The 19,251-nt window shown below is 46.5% G+C and overlaps 1 protein-coding gene across 2 annotated transcripts in view; it reads right to left on the minus strand.

Moving 5' to 3' along the window:
* Positions 1-19,251, minus strand: part of Tiam2 (TIAM Rac1 associated GEF 2) — a 232,700-nt gene that overhangs the window by 95,882 nt on the left and 117,567 nt on the right. For both annotated transcript variants that reach the window (XM_071612884.1, XM_071612883.1), the window contains exons 4-5: positions 5,872-5,981; positions 2,785-3,984 (exon numbers count right to left, since the gene is read on the minus strand). In XM_071612884.1, the coding sequence (XP_071468985.1) occupies positions 2,785-3,978 (1,194 nt within the window). In that variant the 5' untranslated portion in view covers positions 3,979-3,984; positions 5,872-5,981. The remainder of the gene's footprint in view (positions 1-2,784; positions 3,985-5,871; positions 5,982-19,251) is intronic.

Consider the following 19,251-nt stretch of genomic DNA (forward strand, 5'->3'; position numbering starts at 1 on the left):
AGGTGCGCATTTCCCTAGTCTCTAACCAATTTCTAATCCTATAATCCTAATAGCCCCTCATAAATTTTCAGGCTAAAACAGGGCCTTTTTTTAAAAAAAAATCAAATATTTTTTAAATAAGTTCATACAGAATTCCTCGTCCTTGTGAAACCTAGAGCTTGCTATGTATGTACTTAAGGCATATGATTTCCATTTCTGCCCGATCAGATAATCACAAACGAGGACTGATATATTCTTGATGGCCAGGGAACTGTAGCCAAAATAGAGAGGGAGTCAAGAGATGTCACTCAGCATAAAGATGACCCTGCATGATCCAAAATAGCCAAACTCATAGAAGCAGAGCAGAAAGCTTCCCAGGGTCCGAAGGCAGACCCACAGGGAGAAGTTGGTCAACGTGTACAAGTTGCAGTTACCCAAGATGAAGAGGTTCTAGAGATTTAACACACACTATTGCAACTAATACAATTGGTTTGCATTCTCGAAATTTGCCAAGACATCTTCTGACTCAAAAAAAAAAAAAAAAAGAAAAAAAAAAATCAGGCAACTCTGTGAAGTGTAAGTGTGTTAACAGGCCTGCTCACGGTGTCCACTTCACAATGTACCTGCATTTCAAATTATCAAGGTGTGTGCTTTGAACACACACAAATTCTGTTTGTCAATTTTGCCCCAATAGGCTGGGATGGAGGATTTAACTCCTTAGAAGCTAAAGGAAAATCGGTGGCCTTTCCTCACATCCTAGGAGCCAGTACTAAATCGATACCTTGTAATTGTTCACTGGCCATTTTTCTCTATTACCGAGTAAGAACCACCGGTAGTTTCTGTAGAAACTCCCTGAGACAACATGGCTGTAGTTCTTGGACTTAGAACTACAAGAAACCCTGGGGGACTGTGTTCTTCAGCTAGGCCATGATAAATCTGCAGCAGTTGCCAGTGTACCCACCAAATATTCTTGGTCCTCCCCTAGGCCTCTCCCATCCCCGCCTCCCTTGAAGTTACCAGGGCCATGTGTCTCACTCTGCCCAATAAATGTGAGAGGTCAAAAGTGTCACCTCCAAACAGAAGCTTTAAAATTCAGCTCACAGATTTCTTTCTTCTCCTGTCCAGAGTGACTTACAGTGTTCTGGATTGTAACTGCTCTGTTTAGTGGTTTAGCCCAGGAAGTGATGACTAAGGAGGAAGCTAATTACTATATTCAGGGATAAGAGGAGGCCCTGGAGCCAGGCAGGGGATCATCTGTTCCTTGTCTCAATGGGGAGGAGACGGGCAGCCGAGCACGGTACAGGAGCGATGACAGTGGACATCACACACAAGAAGGAAATAGCTAGGGTAAGCTCAGTAAAGCTGTAACGACCTACTCAGAGAAGTCATGTTATTTCCTATTCCTGAAGCTCTACAAAACTTTAGTCTTATATTTGTCTGTCTAGGATGGATGAGACATGATTCTGTTAGAGACTGACTGCCCAGTCGAATTCTCTTCAGCTCTGTGACTTATACAAAGTGATGGTAGGGGCGAGAGGGGGGAAGCTTTCTCCCTTCTGTTATTAAAAGTAACCGAAACATCCACAACCCAAAAACCTAGCAACTGTCACTAGTTAATGAAAAAGGATTACTCTCCTTCCTGGTGGCTAACCACTTTGCTGACATATTAAAACTTCATATGTCGGGGCTGGAGTTGTAACAGTGGTAGATGCTTGCCTCATACATGTGAGGCACTGCATTTGATTCCCAGAACCACATATAAATAAGCAAATAAAATAAAGGTCCATCAACAACTAAAAAAATATTTTTAAAATCTTCATATATCATTAAAAGTATCATCATCATCATCATTCTTCTTATCATATCAGCATTATATTTTTGCTATTACTTGTACTTAGCTATAAGATGCTTTCAAAAGTGGCTAGCTACCCCCATGAGCAAGAGGCCAGATTTTACCCATAGGAATACTACCCTAACAACTTCTTCCTTTTCTTTTTTCTTTAACATGCTGATTTAAACATAGAAACTTTATTTTATTTTTTCAAGTAATAAAAAGTTCAGGAAGCCTAGTTATCCAGAAAATAATGACAATCATCCTAATCCTTTTTGTTTGGACTTCCTTTTTGAAGGAAGTCCAGCAAAATCCTCCGATGCTTCAGGAATTCTCTCCAGCTCCGACCTAAGGACAGTTTGTCCAGTAGTTAAGGTCACTCCTGTGGGGCTACCATGGAATCAAGCACAGAACCTGGAGCCGTGGACTGAATGTCTGCCTCCCCCAAGTCCCCTGTGAAGCCCTCACACACACTGCAGTGGTTTGGGAGGTGGGACCTTGGGGAGGTGACTGGGCTTAGAGGAGGCCGTGATGGCAGAGTCACAATGGCATCAGTGACCTTCTAACAAGAGACTAGGGCTCCCTCTCTCCCTGTCACCAAGGATTCAGCAAGAAGGTAGCCATCTGCACCAGGAGGAGGACCCTCCCTGGAATCTGACCACACTGGCACCCCCATCCTTCTTCCCAGCCCCCAGAACTGTGGCAAACAGACCTGCAGTTGGAGCCGGCCAGGCAGAGGTACCTAGTTTGCAGCCTGAGTGGACTCAGACATGGAGAGATCGAGGTCACAGGCTACGAGTGATGACACACGTCTGCAGTAATTAAGACAGACAGACCCTGGAAACATGAGCCAGGTCTCAGGCCAGACTCCCCCGTCTAGCTGGCTTCCCGAGCGACTGAGTGCCTCCTAATACCATTCCCATTTTACAGACAGGAAACTCGGGGCCCGTCCCTCTGCCCCAAGGGGGCCTCACCTGGAGTTTCCTTTTCTTCCTCGACAGGCTTCCGGTCCAGTCGCTAATCCGTCGCATTCTGGCTTTGAGGGTGTCCTTCTTGGCAGTGTCCTCGGTGAAGGCTTTGGACTTGCGGCAGGGGAGGGTGAAGGAACTGTACTGGGCAGGGTCCCTGTGCTCCACCCTGGAGGGCACGTCAATGTCGGAGGCAAAGGAAACGCGGTTGCTTAGGCAGGTGTGGGAGCCGATGTACTCGTCGGAAAGGCAGATGCCGGAGGGGGAGCAGGTCCCCAGGTTGGCATCTTTGTACAGTTCCCGGAGGGAGGACAGGGAAGAGCTTTGGTTAAAAGGCTTTTTGGCATCACCTGGTGGGAAGCTGATGGGGAGGGTGGGATCGGGCGTGCTGGGGACCAGGAAGGAGCCCTCCACCTCGCTCAGCTCCCCAGCGTTGCCCCAAGGGGAGTCGTACCAGGACGACTCGGAACTCAGGGAGCTGCCCTTGCTGGAGCGCAGGCGGGAGTCGGTGGGAGAAGGGCGCTGGCTGGCGGGGGAGCCGGCACTGGAGTCCCTTCTGGCCTCGGACACAGGGGAGGTCTCCTGAGCCAGGGTGGGTGAGTATCTCAGCAGCTGCACAGGTCCACTGGGGTCCCCTGCGGGCCCTTTGCTGTGGTTGGCACCACTGTGGAACTCCACCCTTAAACACCCATCCAGCTTCCCCAGGGTCTTGATGAGCACCCTGGGGCTCCGGCGGTCTTCCCCTGGTGGGGTGGAGGCCACGCTCTCGTTCCTCCCATAGCAGTTGAGAAGGTGTCCATTGCAGTCTCTCGAGGTGATGTGGTTATCTGCCGGCTCATGGCCAACATAATGGAAGCCATTCTCAGGTGAGAAAGCAACACTGTTGCCCTGGAAATCATTTCCTGGGGCGCTCGCCCTGTGCTTAGAGTAGGCAGTGCCTTTGGAGAGTTTGCACATGGGTCCCCCAAGTCTTGATGCATAAGGCTGGTGACTCTTAAAGTGAGAAAGGCAGCTCCGGGCCAGGGACCTGGACTTGTAACCTGCTCCACCACCTCCGTGACTCCATCCATGCAACGACTTCTCATCTTTTGCATGAATGCTGCGTATTTTCAGGGAGCAAGGCTTTTGCTTAGCACCAGTAATAGTATTGCTATGATTTTTAGATCCTTGAAGGGTGTATTGACTCTCGGAGTTCCCCATTTTAACCTAAATTAAGAACAGTTGCATCATAAAAGAGCCATAAGCTAGTTACATCTCATTATGACAAAATTTTCTCAAAAATAACATCTGACACATTACACAGGAAACCATCAACTTCTGTCTGTGCCTGGCATGACTCGGAGCAGAGACAAGAGTTGCTTACTGAACTGGCTCTCCTCATTGTGAGAAGCTGCTCATTAGCCACATAAACAATAATGGAAACTCGTGTGCTAGTTATTTTAAATAAATTATTTGTGGCATGACATAAATTCAAAAGTTGAATAGGTACAAAAATCAGCTGAAGGCAAAGACCTCCTTCATGCTTGATGTTGGCAGGTTTTGAATAATGGTTCTTGAAGACAAAGATGAAGGGAAAGTTCCTTTACTCTGTCAGACCAGACAAAGGCTTCAGTGATCAGCAAGATACATTTTCATTACACATACATTAATGGAAGAGCTAACAACTCACCACAACATTGGGGAACTGAATCAAGAATCCCCACAGACACCAAAATCTGAGCTTGCTCCAGGTCCCCATATAAAACGGCATAGTATTTGTGCGTAAACTACACACCTCCTCAAAAACATTTTAAATCATCTCTAGATTATTTATAATATCTAATGTCATGTAAATGCTATGTAAATAGTTGTTACACCCTGATAGGAAAACAGTCTGTAGGTGTTTAGTATAGGTGCTTTTTTCTCTTCATTGGGGACTGAACCCAGGGCTGCACATATACTAGGCAAGCATTGCATCACTGAGCTACACTCCAGCCCATTTTTTTATTCTGAGATCAGGCCTCACTAAGTTGCCCAGGCTGGCCTCAAATTTACAATCCTCCTGCATCAGCCTCCCCAGGAGCTGGGATTATAGGCATGTGCCACAGCACCAGGCTAGAAGCAATTTTTTAAAAATATATTCACCCTGCTACTGGCTGAACTCGTGGGTGCAAAAGGCATAGATACGGATGCCAATTGTATAAAAAGGTCACTGCTCAAAAACTACCGTATTTATGGTAACACAACCCCATGTAGCAGGCTCTGCAAAGTTTTCATGGATCACAAAGCTAGGAATACCACACAAGAAAAGGATTAGTCCTCAAAAATAAGGCTGCACACCTAGCTCCCTCGTTATCCCAGCTTCTCAGGAGGCTAGGGCAGAAGGATCTCAAGTTCAAGGCCAGCCTGGGCAACTTAGCAAGAAGCTCTGAAAATTAAAACTAAAAATGCTGGGGATGTTGCTCAGAGGTAGAGCGCCCCTGGGTTCAATTCCCATTATCAAAAAAAAAAAAAAAAAAAAAAAAAAAAAAATTAAATGAGACTAAAATAAAATAAGAGTGGGACAGAAAAACATTTTAATAAAACTCACCCAGAGCTTCTCTAAAGACTTCAGGCATCCTCACTTTGAGGAAGGCCTGGGATGTGGCTCAGTGGAGGGCACTTACCTAGCAGGTGAGAGCCCCTGGGTTGCCTTCCCAGCACCACAAACAAAGAGAACAATGAGGGGAAAAGGTCTTCAGCTGGCTCATAAGAATGTGGCCATCAGAAAAAAAGTATTAGGGTCTTTTAACTCCCCATGCAGTCCCAGTTAGCTCAAGGACGCTAACCCTAAGGCAAAATGCAAAGTGAAATTTGCTCCAAACTTCTCGCTTTCCATTCTAACTGCCCATCACTATTTGAGACAAGGTGGAGCTGATGCTTCCAGGTAGGTTTCCCAATAATTCAGGTTTTCAATTTCATATATAAGAATATACAGCCACAAAACAGAAGCCAAGTAGATTGGCAAAGCCAAACATTTTAAATTCAAATCACTGGACCAAATAATTGAAGGTGTACCTATTACCCACTCAGTCACACACTCAACACGAGCCCCACGCAGGAGAGCTGGGTTACCTGCAGCCTCGTTCTTGCTCTGAGGAGATTAAAGGTCAGCAGGTCTTACATGGTCTTGGGAGCAACGCGACACGTTTAACAAGCACGGGAAGCGAGTCCATGAAGAGATCCTGAAAAACAGAAACGTGAACAAACTCCATCAAGCACAGTGTACCAAGCTCCTGGAAAGGAAAAACAGGTTTAACGTAGATTATCTGAAGAAGCAACTGATGTCTGGAATCGCTGTCAAGATAATAAATGTCTACGGACTGCTTGATTCAGCAAGGTTGTCTGGAAGATGCAAAGAAGCCAGAACTGTCCATCCAATCTCGTGAAGGCCATCAAGCCCACGCCTGGTCTGCAGTCAAAGGCCTGCCTTTGTTTGAGGGGAGGGCAGGTGAGGCTGGAGTGAGTCATGCCTGGCTCATCTGTCAGCACTTCCAGAAAAACAACCCTCAGACTCCTGTGGACAGGACTGCAGGGGCACCCCCCCTGACGGGACAGCACTTCATTGTTCTCTACTCCACTAAGCAGTAAAAACAAACCCCAAATGTTAAACCACAGCGACCAGCCCTTGGCCAAGACAGCTCCCCTTACAGAGGTTGACCTCATGGATGACACGCAAAGCTTTTCTCAAGAACACGTTAGTAGGACTAGGAGGCTGGCCCTGGAGGGGACAGAGGGGCTTCTGATGGGGAGAAGGAAGAGCTGTGTTGGTGGCTGCATCTGGCAGCATCCGTGGGCAACACAGATCCTAGATTTTGTCTGTAGACACAAAGCATGGGATGGTGAGGGCTCAAGAGTGACCATTCAGTTCTTTTTCAGATGGAATTGGTCATTGTGGTAAAATGTGCCTAACATGAAATTCACCATCTTACCCATTTGTCAAGAGTACGGTTCAGTAGTGTTCAGTGGGTTCGTGCTGTTGTGCTGCCGTGGCCACCATCCACCTCCAGAAGTCTTTTGTTCTTGCAAAACTGAGCTCTGCACCCACGGAACAGCTGCTTCCTACACTCGACTGGCCCCCAGCCTCTGAATGCCACCATTCTACTTCCGCTCTCTATGAATTTGACAACGCCAGGTTCCCCGTGTAATAGAACCACACAAGGTCTGTCAGTCTGTGACTGGCTTATTTCACACACCCATGTCCTCGAGGTTCATTCCTGTAGAGCATGTGTCAGAATGGCCTCTTTGTTAAGGCCTAAAACATTTCACCGTATGTGTTCACCACGATTCATCCATCCATCCATTCACCTACACCAACAGACACTTGGACTGCGTCCACCTCCTGGCTATTGTGAATAAGGCTGTTACAAACATGGGTGGACAAAGACAGCTTTGAGACCATGCTTTAGATTCTTTCGGACACATACCCAGATGTGAAAGTGCTAGATCATCAGGTCATTCTATGACAGCAGCACTGTACCATTTGACATTCCTACTGACAGTTCAGCAGGGCTCCAATTCCTCCTCATTCTTGCCAATACCTGTTAATTTCTGGGATTTTAGTTTGTTTGGGTTTTTGTTTTTCCTGATAGCAGTGCCCTCGTGGGTGGTGGTGATATCCCACTGCGGTATTCCATTGTCGTTTGCATTTCCCTGACGAGTGACATCGTTCCCTGTGCTCATTGGTATTGTGCATCTACACTGGAGGGTTCAGTGACTTATGGTTAATAAGAGGAGAAGAAACAGCCCTGGAAATAAGTTCTTCTAATAGGGCCAAAGACGAGTCTCCTGCTTGAGTTTATCCCCACAAATATATTTTAGATTGGGGAGAAAAAAGTCAAATAGATTTTCCACTCGAGCACCAGCAGGAAATCCAATAGCTCATCCAAGCCTATTAGATCTGAGGCCAGTACCCAATTAATGCACTGAAGGGGAGCCTGCTCTGTGATTGGCCTGTACCTTATAGTGGGCAGCACTCTACACCACTGAAAGAGGGACCAGCCATGGGGTTGCAGGTCCCAACTCTGACACTGCAACTAGACTGCACGAATCCCACCTTTTAAAGTTCAAAACCTGAACGATTGGTCTTTTCTCCATGAATCTTTTTTTCCCCCAAACTGAGGGAGCTAAAGTGGCCAGAGAAGCTCCTAGCTACTGCCTCCTAGACCTTCACAACTGGCTGATGAGAGGGAGCCTTTGTATCTGTTTACTTTCTTCAACAGCAAGGTCTAGGGATGACCTCAAGGGGCAGGCCTCCCAGCCTCTCTTTGTCCACAAGTTCAGATCTGCCAAGCGAACGGGCGCACACCCCGATGGCCTCCAGCTCCCCACACCCAGGGACTGTCAGATGCTCCGGGAAACACGAAGGTCAGGACTCAAAACTACACGAGGGCTCCGAGCTGGAAGTCTGCACCCTAGCAGCAGGTTATAACCTCAATGCATCTCACCACTTGTTACATTAATTTTTTGTTTCATATGACTTTTCAGTAAGTACTCCATCCTTCACGAAACCTTGTCCACTTGAGGCCTGAAACAGTAGCCCACAGGAAGCCCTCCACAGACACCTGCTGAATTGCAGGAAAGCGACTTCACAGGCTGTTAGATGACCTGGACACAGACAGAGCAGGAACTCCCAACCGGCAAGGGCTGGAATGGTGCAAAAGCCCACATGGCCGTCCATGGTGACAACAGCAGAGCCTGGAGAAGAGCAATCTAGCAGTGACAGAGTGACTACCAACACGCACTTTTCAGAGGCCTGATGCTGACCAGCTGTTCAACAGATCTGGTCAGTGCTGGCCGTGGGGAAATACAGCTTCAAACTGCAGCAGGAAGAATCTATCCAATATTTATGAGAAATCTGTTGACAGGAAGGATAACCCCTGAGGGAGAATAAGTAATTATTGTCCCCAGGGAGTTTGACCAATTTAACAGATATTTATCTGTCTGGAAGAAAGAAATAGCAATCTGTGGCTCTACCTCCTTTATTAAGGGAATTTAATGGTATTCAAGCTTTAGCACTGTTTTGTTGATATTCAGGGAGCTGAAAATAAAGACAACAGACTTCCTGTGAGGGGCTGAGGATATAGCTCAGTTGGCAGAGTGCTTGTCTCCCAGGCACAAGGCTCTGGGTTCAATCCCCAGCACCACCAAAAAAAAAAAAAAAAGAAAAGATTTCCTGTGAACTCTTAAAAAAAAAAAAAAAAAACAAGAAAAACTAAAAAAGGACTTTGTGCCTGAAAATAGCAAAAACACCTGTTAAAGATAGACATGGCTGGCAGGTAATACAAGAGAAGCCACTCCTGGATAAAAAGAAGATGGCACTAAGTGTGTACTTGCCAAAAATGATATGCTTTGCATATGATCTTATACAATTTTTATTTATTGGATAATCAAAATAAATATGGAAATTTTTTAAGTTGGCCGCAATCCCATGAACCTTAAAAAAACAAAAAACTCTATTTTTTAAATTTTCTACATTCCCCTCGGATTCCCACTCACATGAGAGCACTATGTAGCTTTTTAAGTTAAAATCACGAGGGTGAAAGGTTTTTGGTTTTTAAGTTATGATCAATTACCACTCTAGAAATGTCCAGCAGCGTGGACGGATTTAACAAATGTGCCACCACAATCCCAGCAGCCACTGTGCTTCAGACACTGAAAAGCAGAGAGGAAGATTTGCCTTGTCTTCGTTTGCCTTGAGACTGGGCTACACTGACCGTCAAGAGTCCCAGCACCTCTACTTCCAGGGAGGGCAGCGTTAGCAGCAGGAAAACTAACCCACTGGACTCTGCTTTGCCTCTGGGCTGCCCAGACAGAGAACAAGAGGGACCCTAGGGTGGGCAGATGGTAGTGTGAAGCAGGGGCTGATGGGTGGGGCAAGCCGATCTGAGGCTCATCAGGGCCACTGCCCCAGGCAGATTTATGGCTCAGTGAGATGGGGTAAAGGAACTCAAGTTCACCCTCCAAGGGAAACCAACAGGCTTCCCATAATTCCAGAGAGATTTTTATACTGAAACCAGGACCCCCACCATTGCCAAGGCAAATACTTCCACAGAGATAATAATCAGATAAGAAATGGGCTGGCCATCATCGGCTATCACAGTATCTCCACGGTTCCCTTTATTTGGGCTGGTGGGGGAGAGTCTCAGAATTCTAGGCTGGTTTTTGCCAGAACTCGGGTTAAGATCAGCTTCTGCCTCTTGAATAGCCTGTGAGTCTGTGGGATAATGACCCTATCTGGATTTCATTTTCTCCATCTGCAACTTGAGGATTAAAAAAAAAATATATCCATCCATCCTACACACATCATGGATTAAAAAATCAAATATACAAATGTATGTGGAACCACCTAAAAAACTGTGAAATACAACATAGTACTTTTATTTTCAGCTATAAAACTAATTTTGTGTACTATGATATCAGATTTTATTATAATGTCACTGCAGATCTTCCATTAACTATTAATCACTAAATATTATAAATGTATCAATGTGGAATTTTCTAAATCCTACTATCAGCATGTGTCTGATTACAATTAATTCCCACAAAGTAGTGCAGTACGAAAAACTACCTAACTTGTAAGAGAGCTGTCAAACATCAAGAAAACAAGGACAAAACCCATTCAGTTGCATTATTAGATACTCATGGTCGTAAATATGGGGCAGAGCGGTACAGAAGGCTGAGACAGAAGGATTGCAAGTTTGAGGCCAGCCTCAGCAACTTTGCAAGATCCTGTCTCAAAATCAGGATAAAAGGGGGGGTGGGGGGTGGGATGTAGCTCAGTGGTAGAGCGCTCCTGGGTTCAATCCCTAGTACTGCGCAAAAAAAGAAGAAGGAGGAGGAGGAGGAGGAGGAGGAGGAGGAGGAGGAAATATCCTGGTGCCCACTGAATCACTGGTGTTACCTTAAAGCAGACATTCTCGACTAAGGTGACTTTGCCCCGCAGAGGGCATTTGGCTTGTCTGAAGATATTGTGGGTTGTCACCACCGCCATCATCCCACTGGCATCTAGTCGAGAGAGGCCAGGGTCACTGTTCAACATCCTGCAACACACAGGGCTCCTCAGGGTAAATTAAGCATCTGGCCCAATGCATCCACAGTGCTGGGGCTGAGAAGGCCCGCCCTGCAGTTCTACTACGCATGTGTCACTAAAAATGCTAAAATAAAAGGACACATAGACCTAAAAGAAAAGACTCTAACAAGGATCCAAACCTACACTGTAAATATTTCCAGAATCTGCTTCTCTCATCCCGAGTCAATGAACTCCACCCTGGATGCATGAACCCAACACCCAAACTCGAAGGAGCTCACTTCTAATTTACGACAATGAGCCAGCTCTGTGTAAAGAGGCCCCCATGGGAATGCTGCTCAGGAAGAAGAATCCTTAACTATCAGACTGGCAGAGAGCAAGTTGCTGCTAAAGGGCTGCAAAGCCAAGACCAGTGAGGGGGCTCCCGGGTCCTCTTTCAGTGCAGGACTCCTCCCCGGCACCGTGAGGATGGAGGGACGAGCCATTCGCAGCACTGAGGGTCTGAGGGGCAGGACCGCCCTCACAAGCTGGCTGCTATTCAACAGGAGGAAAGTGATGAATTCCACAGAGACAATGGCCTGGGTTTGTGCACAGTTCATCCTCTCAGTGAGTCAGTTCATCCCAAGGATCTCAGGACGGACGGACGGACGGACGGACGGACGGAAGGAAGGAAGGAAGGAAGGAAGGAAGGAAGGAAGGAAGGAGAGAGAAACCTCAACATCTGCAATATTACTTATCAAAGTCTTGATCAAACTATGGGTCATGGTCCAATGTGGGGTCATGAAATTCCGTCAGTAAATTGAGGCTGCCAGTATTTTGAAGTTAATGGGACAGGATAGGATAGGATAGAATTTGAACGGTGCAGACGAGAGCGTATAATAAACAGAACAGGAAACCAGAGTTCATCCCAATAGGATAAAACTGTCTCACGAAACTAAATCGAGGGCTGCGTTTGCCCGTATGCTGGAGTGTGAAGGAAAAGCGTCGTTTCTAGAGTCATGGTCCAAAACAAAAATTCAAAGAACAATGAATGACTTACGAAACTTCCAGGGGACTATCATCTAATAAGACCTGAGGGCAACCCAGCTCCAAAGAGTCTCAAATAATTCAAAAAAATCATCATCCACAACAAACGCGTTGGCTAAAACGGGAAGCACCAGACAAGAAAGGGAGCATTCATCAGGAGAGCGCAGTCCTGCGCAAAGTGGGGCCCTGGCCTCCCACTGTCGCCCTCTGCCACTGAAGGGGAATATCCCCTGGGCATTCCAATTCTTCCTAGGAAGGTTGGGAATGGCCCTGTGGGAAGATAACTGGGACGTGAACAGTGAATGAGAGTCTGCCAGGTGAAGAAGGGAAAGACGGGGTTCCAGAGGGGCAGACAGCAAGGATGAGGCTCCCAGCTACAGACAGCAAAGATGGGGCTCCCAGCTGAATCCACAAAGGAGGGAGCCAACACCCAGCGAAGAGCAGAGGAAGCCCTAGCTTGTTCAGGGAAGGGTGACAAGCGGAGGAAGCCCTAGCTTGTTCAGGGAAGGGTGACAAGCGGAGGAAGCCCTAGCTTGTTCAGGGAAGGGTGACAAGGGTGGCGGGGACAGATTGGAGAGATGAGGAGGAGGTCAGAGGGGCGAGGCTGAGAAGAAGGGGAAGCTGGCGGGGGTCCGCCCATCACCGCTAGGCCTGGAACACCCGCCATGCCCAGAAATATGTGGAGTGAACAGGAGAGGGCAGGACCCTCCCCCAAAGTGGGGGGGAGATTTGAAACGCATCCTGGAGGATCAGCAGGAGCACATGGCAACCTCCACAGCACTGAGTTTACCAGGGAGGCGGTGAGACCGTGCGTCCCCCAAACATTACTGGTCTGCTTTTAGAATGTCAAATAAATTGGGCGACCCAGCTACTGCCCAGCCAAACTGAAGATGCTCAGGGTTTAAAAAAAATAAAATAACAACCGTTTCAGGCAAGATAACAGATTCCATATAATCTAAAATGAAAATAATCCTGGTAAGAGATAAAACATTGTCTTTTTTTTTTTTTTTTTTTGCTTACAGATTATTGATCTCATACGTTTCCGAGCATGGATTTGTTGGGTTTGTTGTTGTTATTGAATGTTTCTACCATTTCCCACTCCGCTCTGTCTTTCTCACCTCTCCTTAATTCTCATCCAAAAATTTGCCCAACCTCTCAGTCACCCAAACATTACTAATTCCCTAAAGACTAACAGAACCAAAGATTCTTATTTTGTAACTTATGAACATGAGATTCAAAACTGTTAGCATAACTTTTAAATAACCTCTCTTGATTAACTTTTATGAGCATGAGCCACTCCACAGAGAGCAAGCTCAGGCACGGGTGAGCTCTGTCCAGACGGAAGGCCTTGCCTGGAACTCGGCTGCAGCCTCGGCTCTCACCAACCCAGGGCCCCAGACAGAAGGCACATGCCTTGGTAAATTGGAAGCAGACAGTGTATTCCTGAGCCTCAATCACATTCTAAGACCAAAATATACCACAGTGATTGTACCAAGTTATTCTTGGCAGACTCTTTCACTGTTCCATTTAAGTTGAAAAAAATGAACAGGCCTCAACCACACATTTTCCCCTCATTTAAATAGGTGTTTTCCCCACCCTCGTGAATGTGTGACTACTCTCCTTCAGCCAGGTGTTGCCCTACTTGAGAGTTCACTTCTATAAGGTTGTGTCTTAAAGGTACAATCTAAGCTGCCCTTGGGCCCGCAGGCAAGAATAAACCAATCGTTGCTGAAACTTTCCTTAACTCAATGATTATTCACAAACTTGGTAAGATTTTGGCTAACTATTTATAGGGATTTAAAATATTTTTATATGCAAAGCAGACAGATGCATGGAAGAAGGGGAAAGGGTTTAATCATATTCTGAATGCTGCTGTGGGCCAAGCCCCACAGGGCACAAGAGCACAAACAGTCTGTGTGGTCATCCCTGCTCCACAGAAAAGGGAACCTTCACCTCCATGGATAAATCATTTGACCAAGATCATTTTTTTTTTTTTTAAAGAGAGAGTGAGAGAGGAGAGAGAGAATTTTAATATTTATTTTTTAGTTATCGGCGGATACAACATCTTTGTTTTGTATGTGGTGCTGAGGATCGAACCCGGGCCACACGCATGCCAGGCGAGCGCGCTACCACTTGAGCCACATCCCCAGCCCCTTGACCAAGATCATTAATAGGGTAAAGGCAGAAAGCAAATCTGGACCTTTCAAATCATTGTTTAATATATGCATGACATCAAAATAATTTTTTAATATTTATTTTCAGTTATAGGTGGACACAATATCTTTATTTTTATGTGGTGATGAGGATCGAACCCAGTGCGTCACGTATGCGAGGCAAGCGCTTTCCTTCTGAGCCACAGTCCCAGCCCCTCAAAATAATTTTAAATTCTGCATTTTTAAAAACCTGACATTAATTCCTTGTTTTCTTAAGAAGTTCAGTTCAACTTTAAGGCTCCCCTTTCACGTCAGCGGTTAAGACTGATCCATGTCCCTTTCCCAAATAAAACATTGGGAGAGTTCTCTCTCAGGGTGTCCTTTTCCCAAGCAGTGAGGGCTTCCACAGCTGGGAATGGAGAGGTGGAGAGGAAACAAACACTGGCATTTTAAGGTAACGAAGCAACTTCAAGGTTATTCTACTGCTTCAGAGAGAACATTGCAGAGAGGGGAGAATTTTGTTTTCTTCATGCTGTAAGCACCACAGTCCTTATTCTCTCCAACTGAAACAAACTATTCCTCTCAAAGGCTGTGGGAACACGGCCATGGACCCGGTCAGAAGGGTCCTTCTGAAGACCATGGGGTAACCACGAAGCATCTTCCTGAAGCTACAATTTCAGTTAATGCCAAGTAATTTAAGTCCTGCTTCCCTAATAAAACCTATACATCAAGTAAAATACAGATTTTTTATTTTTAAGATAAACTATACGAATCCAAGGACATTCAGCGTTGAGACTGGGTTGCTGTAGTTATGTCGCAGGTAGGATGTGCTCTTACTGATGAATGCAATAAATACTCCTGAATAACTACTCCATACCAGGTCCTCTTCTAGCTCCAGGGAACACCGCAGTAAGCCAAACTGACCTGTCCCTGCTCACGTGGAGCTTATGTGACAGTGGAGAGACGTGAGGCCCAAGCAGGGAAAACAAAGTACACACTGGAAAGGGAAGGGACAGAAGAATGAGCCGTGATTTCAGTAAAGGGATTGGAGAGGCCTCAGGAACAGTGACAGGGAGGGAGACCATGTGGGAAAGAGCATCCCAGGCCCCACCAGAGGTGGGTGGGCAGGAGGCCAGGGTGGCAGAGTGGGCAAGGGAAAGCAGAGCAGAAGAGGCCGCAGAGGGACAAGGAGCCCGGAACCAGCCTGGAGGACGCCTGGGACTGTGGCTTTTGTGCTGAGATCACGACGTGACAGAGAGGGTTCACAATGGGGCTTATCTTTAGGAGGATCACTGTGTCCGCTGCATGGACCCAGATGGCCACGGGCAAGTGGAGACTGCAGACCAGCAGGGCCACTGCAGTCATTCAGGGGAGAGACGAGGCATTTAGGGCTCAGGTGAGGCTGAGAGAGAAGAGTGGATTGACTCTGGATACCCCCACAGGACCCCAGGGACAGCAGTGAGTGGTGGGCAACATCCAGGCCAATTCTACGGTTCTCCATGTAAGCCACTGTGTTATGGTTATGGTTATGCATGATGTCCCCAAAGCACCAAGTGCTAAGGGCTTGTCTACAGCCTGAGGCACTTCTGGGAGGTGGTAGACCCTTCAGGAGGAGAAGCCTGCTGGAAGGAAGTCAGGGGGTGGGGGTCCCTTAAAGGGAAGACGGAGACCCAGTCCCTTCTCTCTCTGCTCCCCAGCTCCCACAAGATGCATTTTGCTCCTCTGTGAGCTCCCTGTCACGGTGCCTTCTCTGCCTCTCCTTAGGCCCCCAAACAAGAGAACCAGCCAACCATGGACTAAAACCTCTGAAACTTTGAGCCAAATAAACCTTTCCTCCTTTAAAGTTTATTTTCTCAGGTATTTTGTCATAGAGAAGGAAAGCTGACTAACAGAAGATAAAGGAACTGACTAGAGGAGTCTGTCTGACATTAAAGTGACATCACTGAGTGGACATTTGGGTTTGAAGTCTGGAATCAGGAGCGAGGTGGGCTAGAGGTCCGAATCTGCTGCATATCCCAGTGGAGATGGCATTTAAACCACAAACTGAATGAGCTTTCCATACGTAAACAAGGGGAAGACAGGAGATCCCAGAAGGCCCTGGAGCATTCCAGCATTAGGATGTCAAAGAGATGGGGTATGGGGAGGGGAGGGGAAGCAACAGAAGGAGCCCTCAACTGAATTCAAAGGAAACCAAGAGAGTGTGCTGCCCATGAAGCCAACCGAAAACAACTGCTTCAGGGAGGAAACTGTGAGCAAGTATCAGCCGCTTCTGATTCAAATTACCAGGACTGAGAAGGAAGCACAGGCTTGGCAGATTTGCAAAGTGGGAGTTCCTGGTGAACTTGCGAAGAGCGTGAGGGTGGAGGAAGGCCGACTGCAGAGGACGGAGGAGATCAAGGCAGCCCAAGATGCAAAGAAGCAACTCATTCAAGGAGTTTTGCTGGGGGGTGGCTGGGAGGAAGGAGGGACCAAGAGCAGGTAGGCCATCTGGCTGCTTGGGCTCATCCATGACCCACCTCTCCACTTGAAATGGCCTGACTTGACCCACTTTCCAGGGAGCGCTTCATTCTCTTCTTCTTTCAACCACAAGTTTCCTGGGTACACTGCTGACTGTCCCCTCACTTGTCTGAAAGAGGACTTCCAGGTGGTGGCCAGGGGTGGCCATGGAGGGCCTGAAAGCCAGTCCACTTCCATTCTGTCCCCTGGAGACTTTCTCCCTGCCGTCTCAGTCCCATGGACCTCAGCTCTGTCTCTCCCGGCCTGCAAACTCCTGCCTCTCGCCCTCCTCCACATCCTGCTACAACAATTCTGCAGCCAGCCGTAGAGATGTGGCACAGCTGGAGACAGAAGCAGAGTGCAGAGCAGGCTCACTCTGCAGGGTTGTCCTAAAGGCACGCGGGAGCCCGTATCAAAGTCCTGGGAACTTCCTGGGTCAACTGCACCTGGTCATCCACACAGCCCACCATGTCCTTCCCTAGACTGTAAGTCATAGCTTAGTCTACCACTTTTTATATAAAGTTTATTTTTCTAAAAGTACCTTACATCACCTTGGCCCTAAAGCCAAGCTTATCTGCTAGGTTTTTTGCTCCACTTTGTAGTGTCTCTTGTAAGGTACAGAACAAAGCCTAAATAGTCTATTTAAATAGTGTATTGCAAAGTGACCACATACAAAAAAGGGGGGGGGGGCAGAAACCCTCTTAATCTAAGGCTCAAATAGGAACCATCTGGCAGATGAATCAAAGCTGTCTAATCAACTAGGTTAGAGTAACTCCTGTGAACCTAAACTTCTCTCTAACATTAGCTACTCAGAGGGGGCACAGGGCTGAGCTTCATTAGGCTCCAAAAAAACAAAAGTCCTGCCTTTGATTAGAACATCCAATCTCTCTGGCTTGATAAGAAGATTGGTAAGATGAACGAATGAACGAGAGAAAGGCGGGCGGGTGGGTGGGCAGAATGGAGAGGGAAATGGATATACATATATGCACATGTGAATATACATGTGCATCATGTGTGTGCACACACACACATACACACATACGCACATCCCTATCTCTATCAATTTACTAAGACATATCAGGATGGGATGTGCCAAGGTATTCCCAATTTAAGAGTGGTACAAGAAAAGGACTAACAGGATACGGAATCTGGGTGACTAACCAGCTCTGTCATTTTGGACACATCATTTCAGTTCTGTGGCTTTGCAGTTTTCCAATTTGAAAACTTATCCAAGATCCATTTTCAGATCTAAGATTCTGTGTCTGTATAATACTATAGACTATAACTGACAACAGACTATATGACATATTCCTAGGATGTGGTTAAATATTAACACTTATTAGCCTGTTTAAAACAGGACTGAATAATTTAAAAAAAAAAGATATCAACCATTAGAAATTCACATTTCTATCATCATTATTACTTTTCCCCGTCTTCAATATTGTTGCTGTTTCTTTCAATTCCATACATGTATCTCCCCTCTTATCATGAAGCCATCGTTACATCGGTCTATACCTAAGACACATTAAGTTTCAAAAGAAAAATGCAATCTATCTCTTACAAAAGTCTAAAAATACCTCATTCTGAAAGATTTTTTTAAAAAAATCTTTTCTATGGAAATAACAGTTTAGCTAACAGATCTCACTAACCTGACTTCCTATCACACAAGTGAACCTTATAAAGCACTCCAAACCTAGAGGCACAAACAGAACTAGTAAAGCACCCCATCAGATATTTAAGGAACGCAAACTCTGGGTTTTCTTTCTAATATTTTTGGCGGGAGGAGTTTGCAGAGGCAAAACATACTGACTTTGCACAAGGAAATCTGTCTCTACTCAAAAGCAAGCTGAGACCACCAAGACAGAATCATCTGTCTTACTTCATGGGTGAGGAACCACATTGGGAGGATAATCTCTTCTCAAGGACCCTAATCCTTATCTTGCACTTCCAGACCTCCTTCCCATGGGCCTGGCCTAAGAGGACCTCTGCAAGCTGCGCCCTCTGCACAGAGAGACAGAAGGTGTTATCTGTGAGTATTCACAACACTGTTCACGGCCTGGTGGTGTGGACTTGGGTCTTAAGGTTCTTCAACAGAGGCAGCTTCTGTGTGCAAGCTCTGGTAAAAATCAAAGTCAGTGACAAGTGTTAATCTCACTGGAGACAGAGCTGGGCCTCCACTCTGCTCCTCCTCCGAGTATTCACTGGCTCTGTCAGAGCAGCACTTCTTAGATTAAAAGGAAGTTAATCAATAAAAAGTGACAAAGTGTCTATTAATTCCAACTCACCCAGACCACACTCAGTTCCTCTATTCCAAGGAGACTTTTTTTTTTTTTTTTAAGGAACTGAAGGGAAGGGGAGAGAGAGAACACACGCACGGGAGAAGACAGCCCTCCTGCAGCTGAAAAAGGACCCACCACGCTGCCCACCCGAGAACAATTCACACGGCCATTACACTGAGAGTAAGTGTCAGAGTCCCTAAGTGCGATGCAAACCACAGGGAGGCGCTGCAGCGGGTCAGGAAACCCCAGCAGCTATATCCTCACTTTCCAGAAAACCTATAAATAACCTCCGAGTCACAGTGACTTCAATAAAGCTTCCTATTTCTGTCTCTCCACCTACCAATTTTCTGAGAATTACATGCTGGGCCAAATTAATGTGAAGCCCAGGAAGCAGCTCAGGGAAGTCAGGGCTCCTCTGTCCCCGCAGTTCAGCACACGCGCTATGCTGCCCATGTCCAGCGCCTAATGAATG

The sequence above is a fragment of the Marmota flaviventris genome, chromosome 6 (assembly GCF_047511675.1).
Source record: "Marmota flaviventris isolate mMarFla1 chromosome 6, mMarFla1.hap1, whole genome shotgun sequence".
Lineage (NCBI taxonomy): Eukaryota > Metazoa > Chordata > Mammalia > Rodentia > Sciuridae > Marmota > Marmota flaviventris.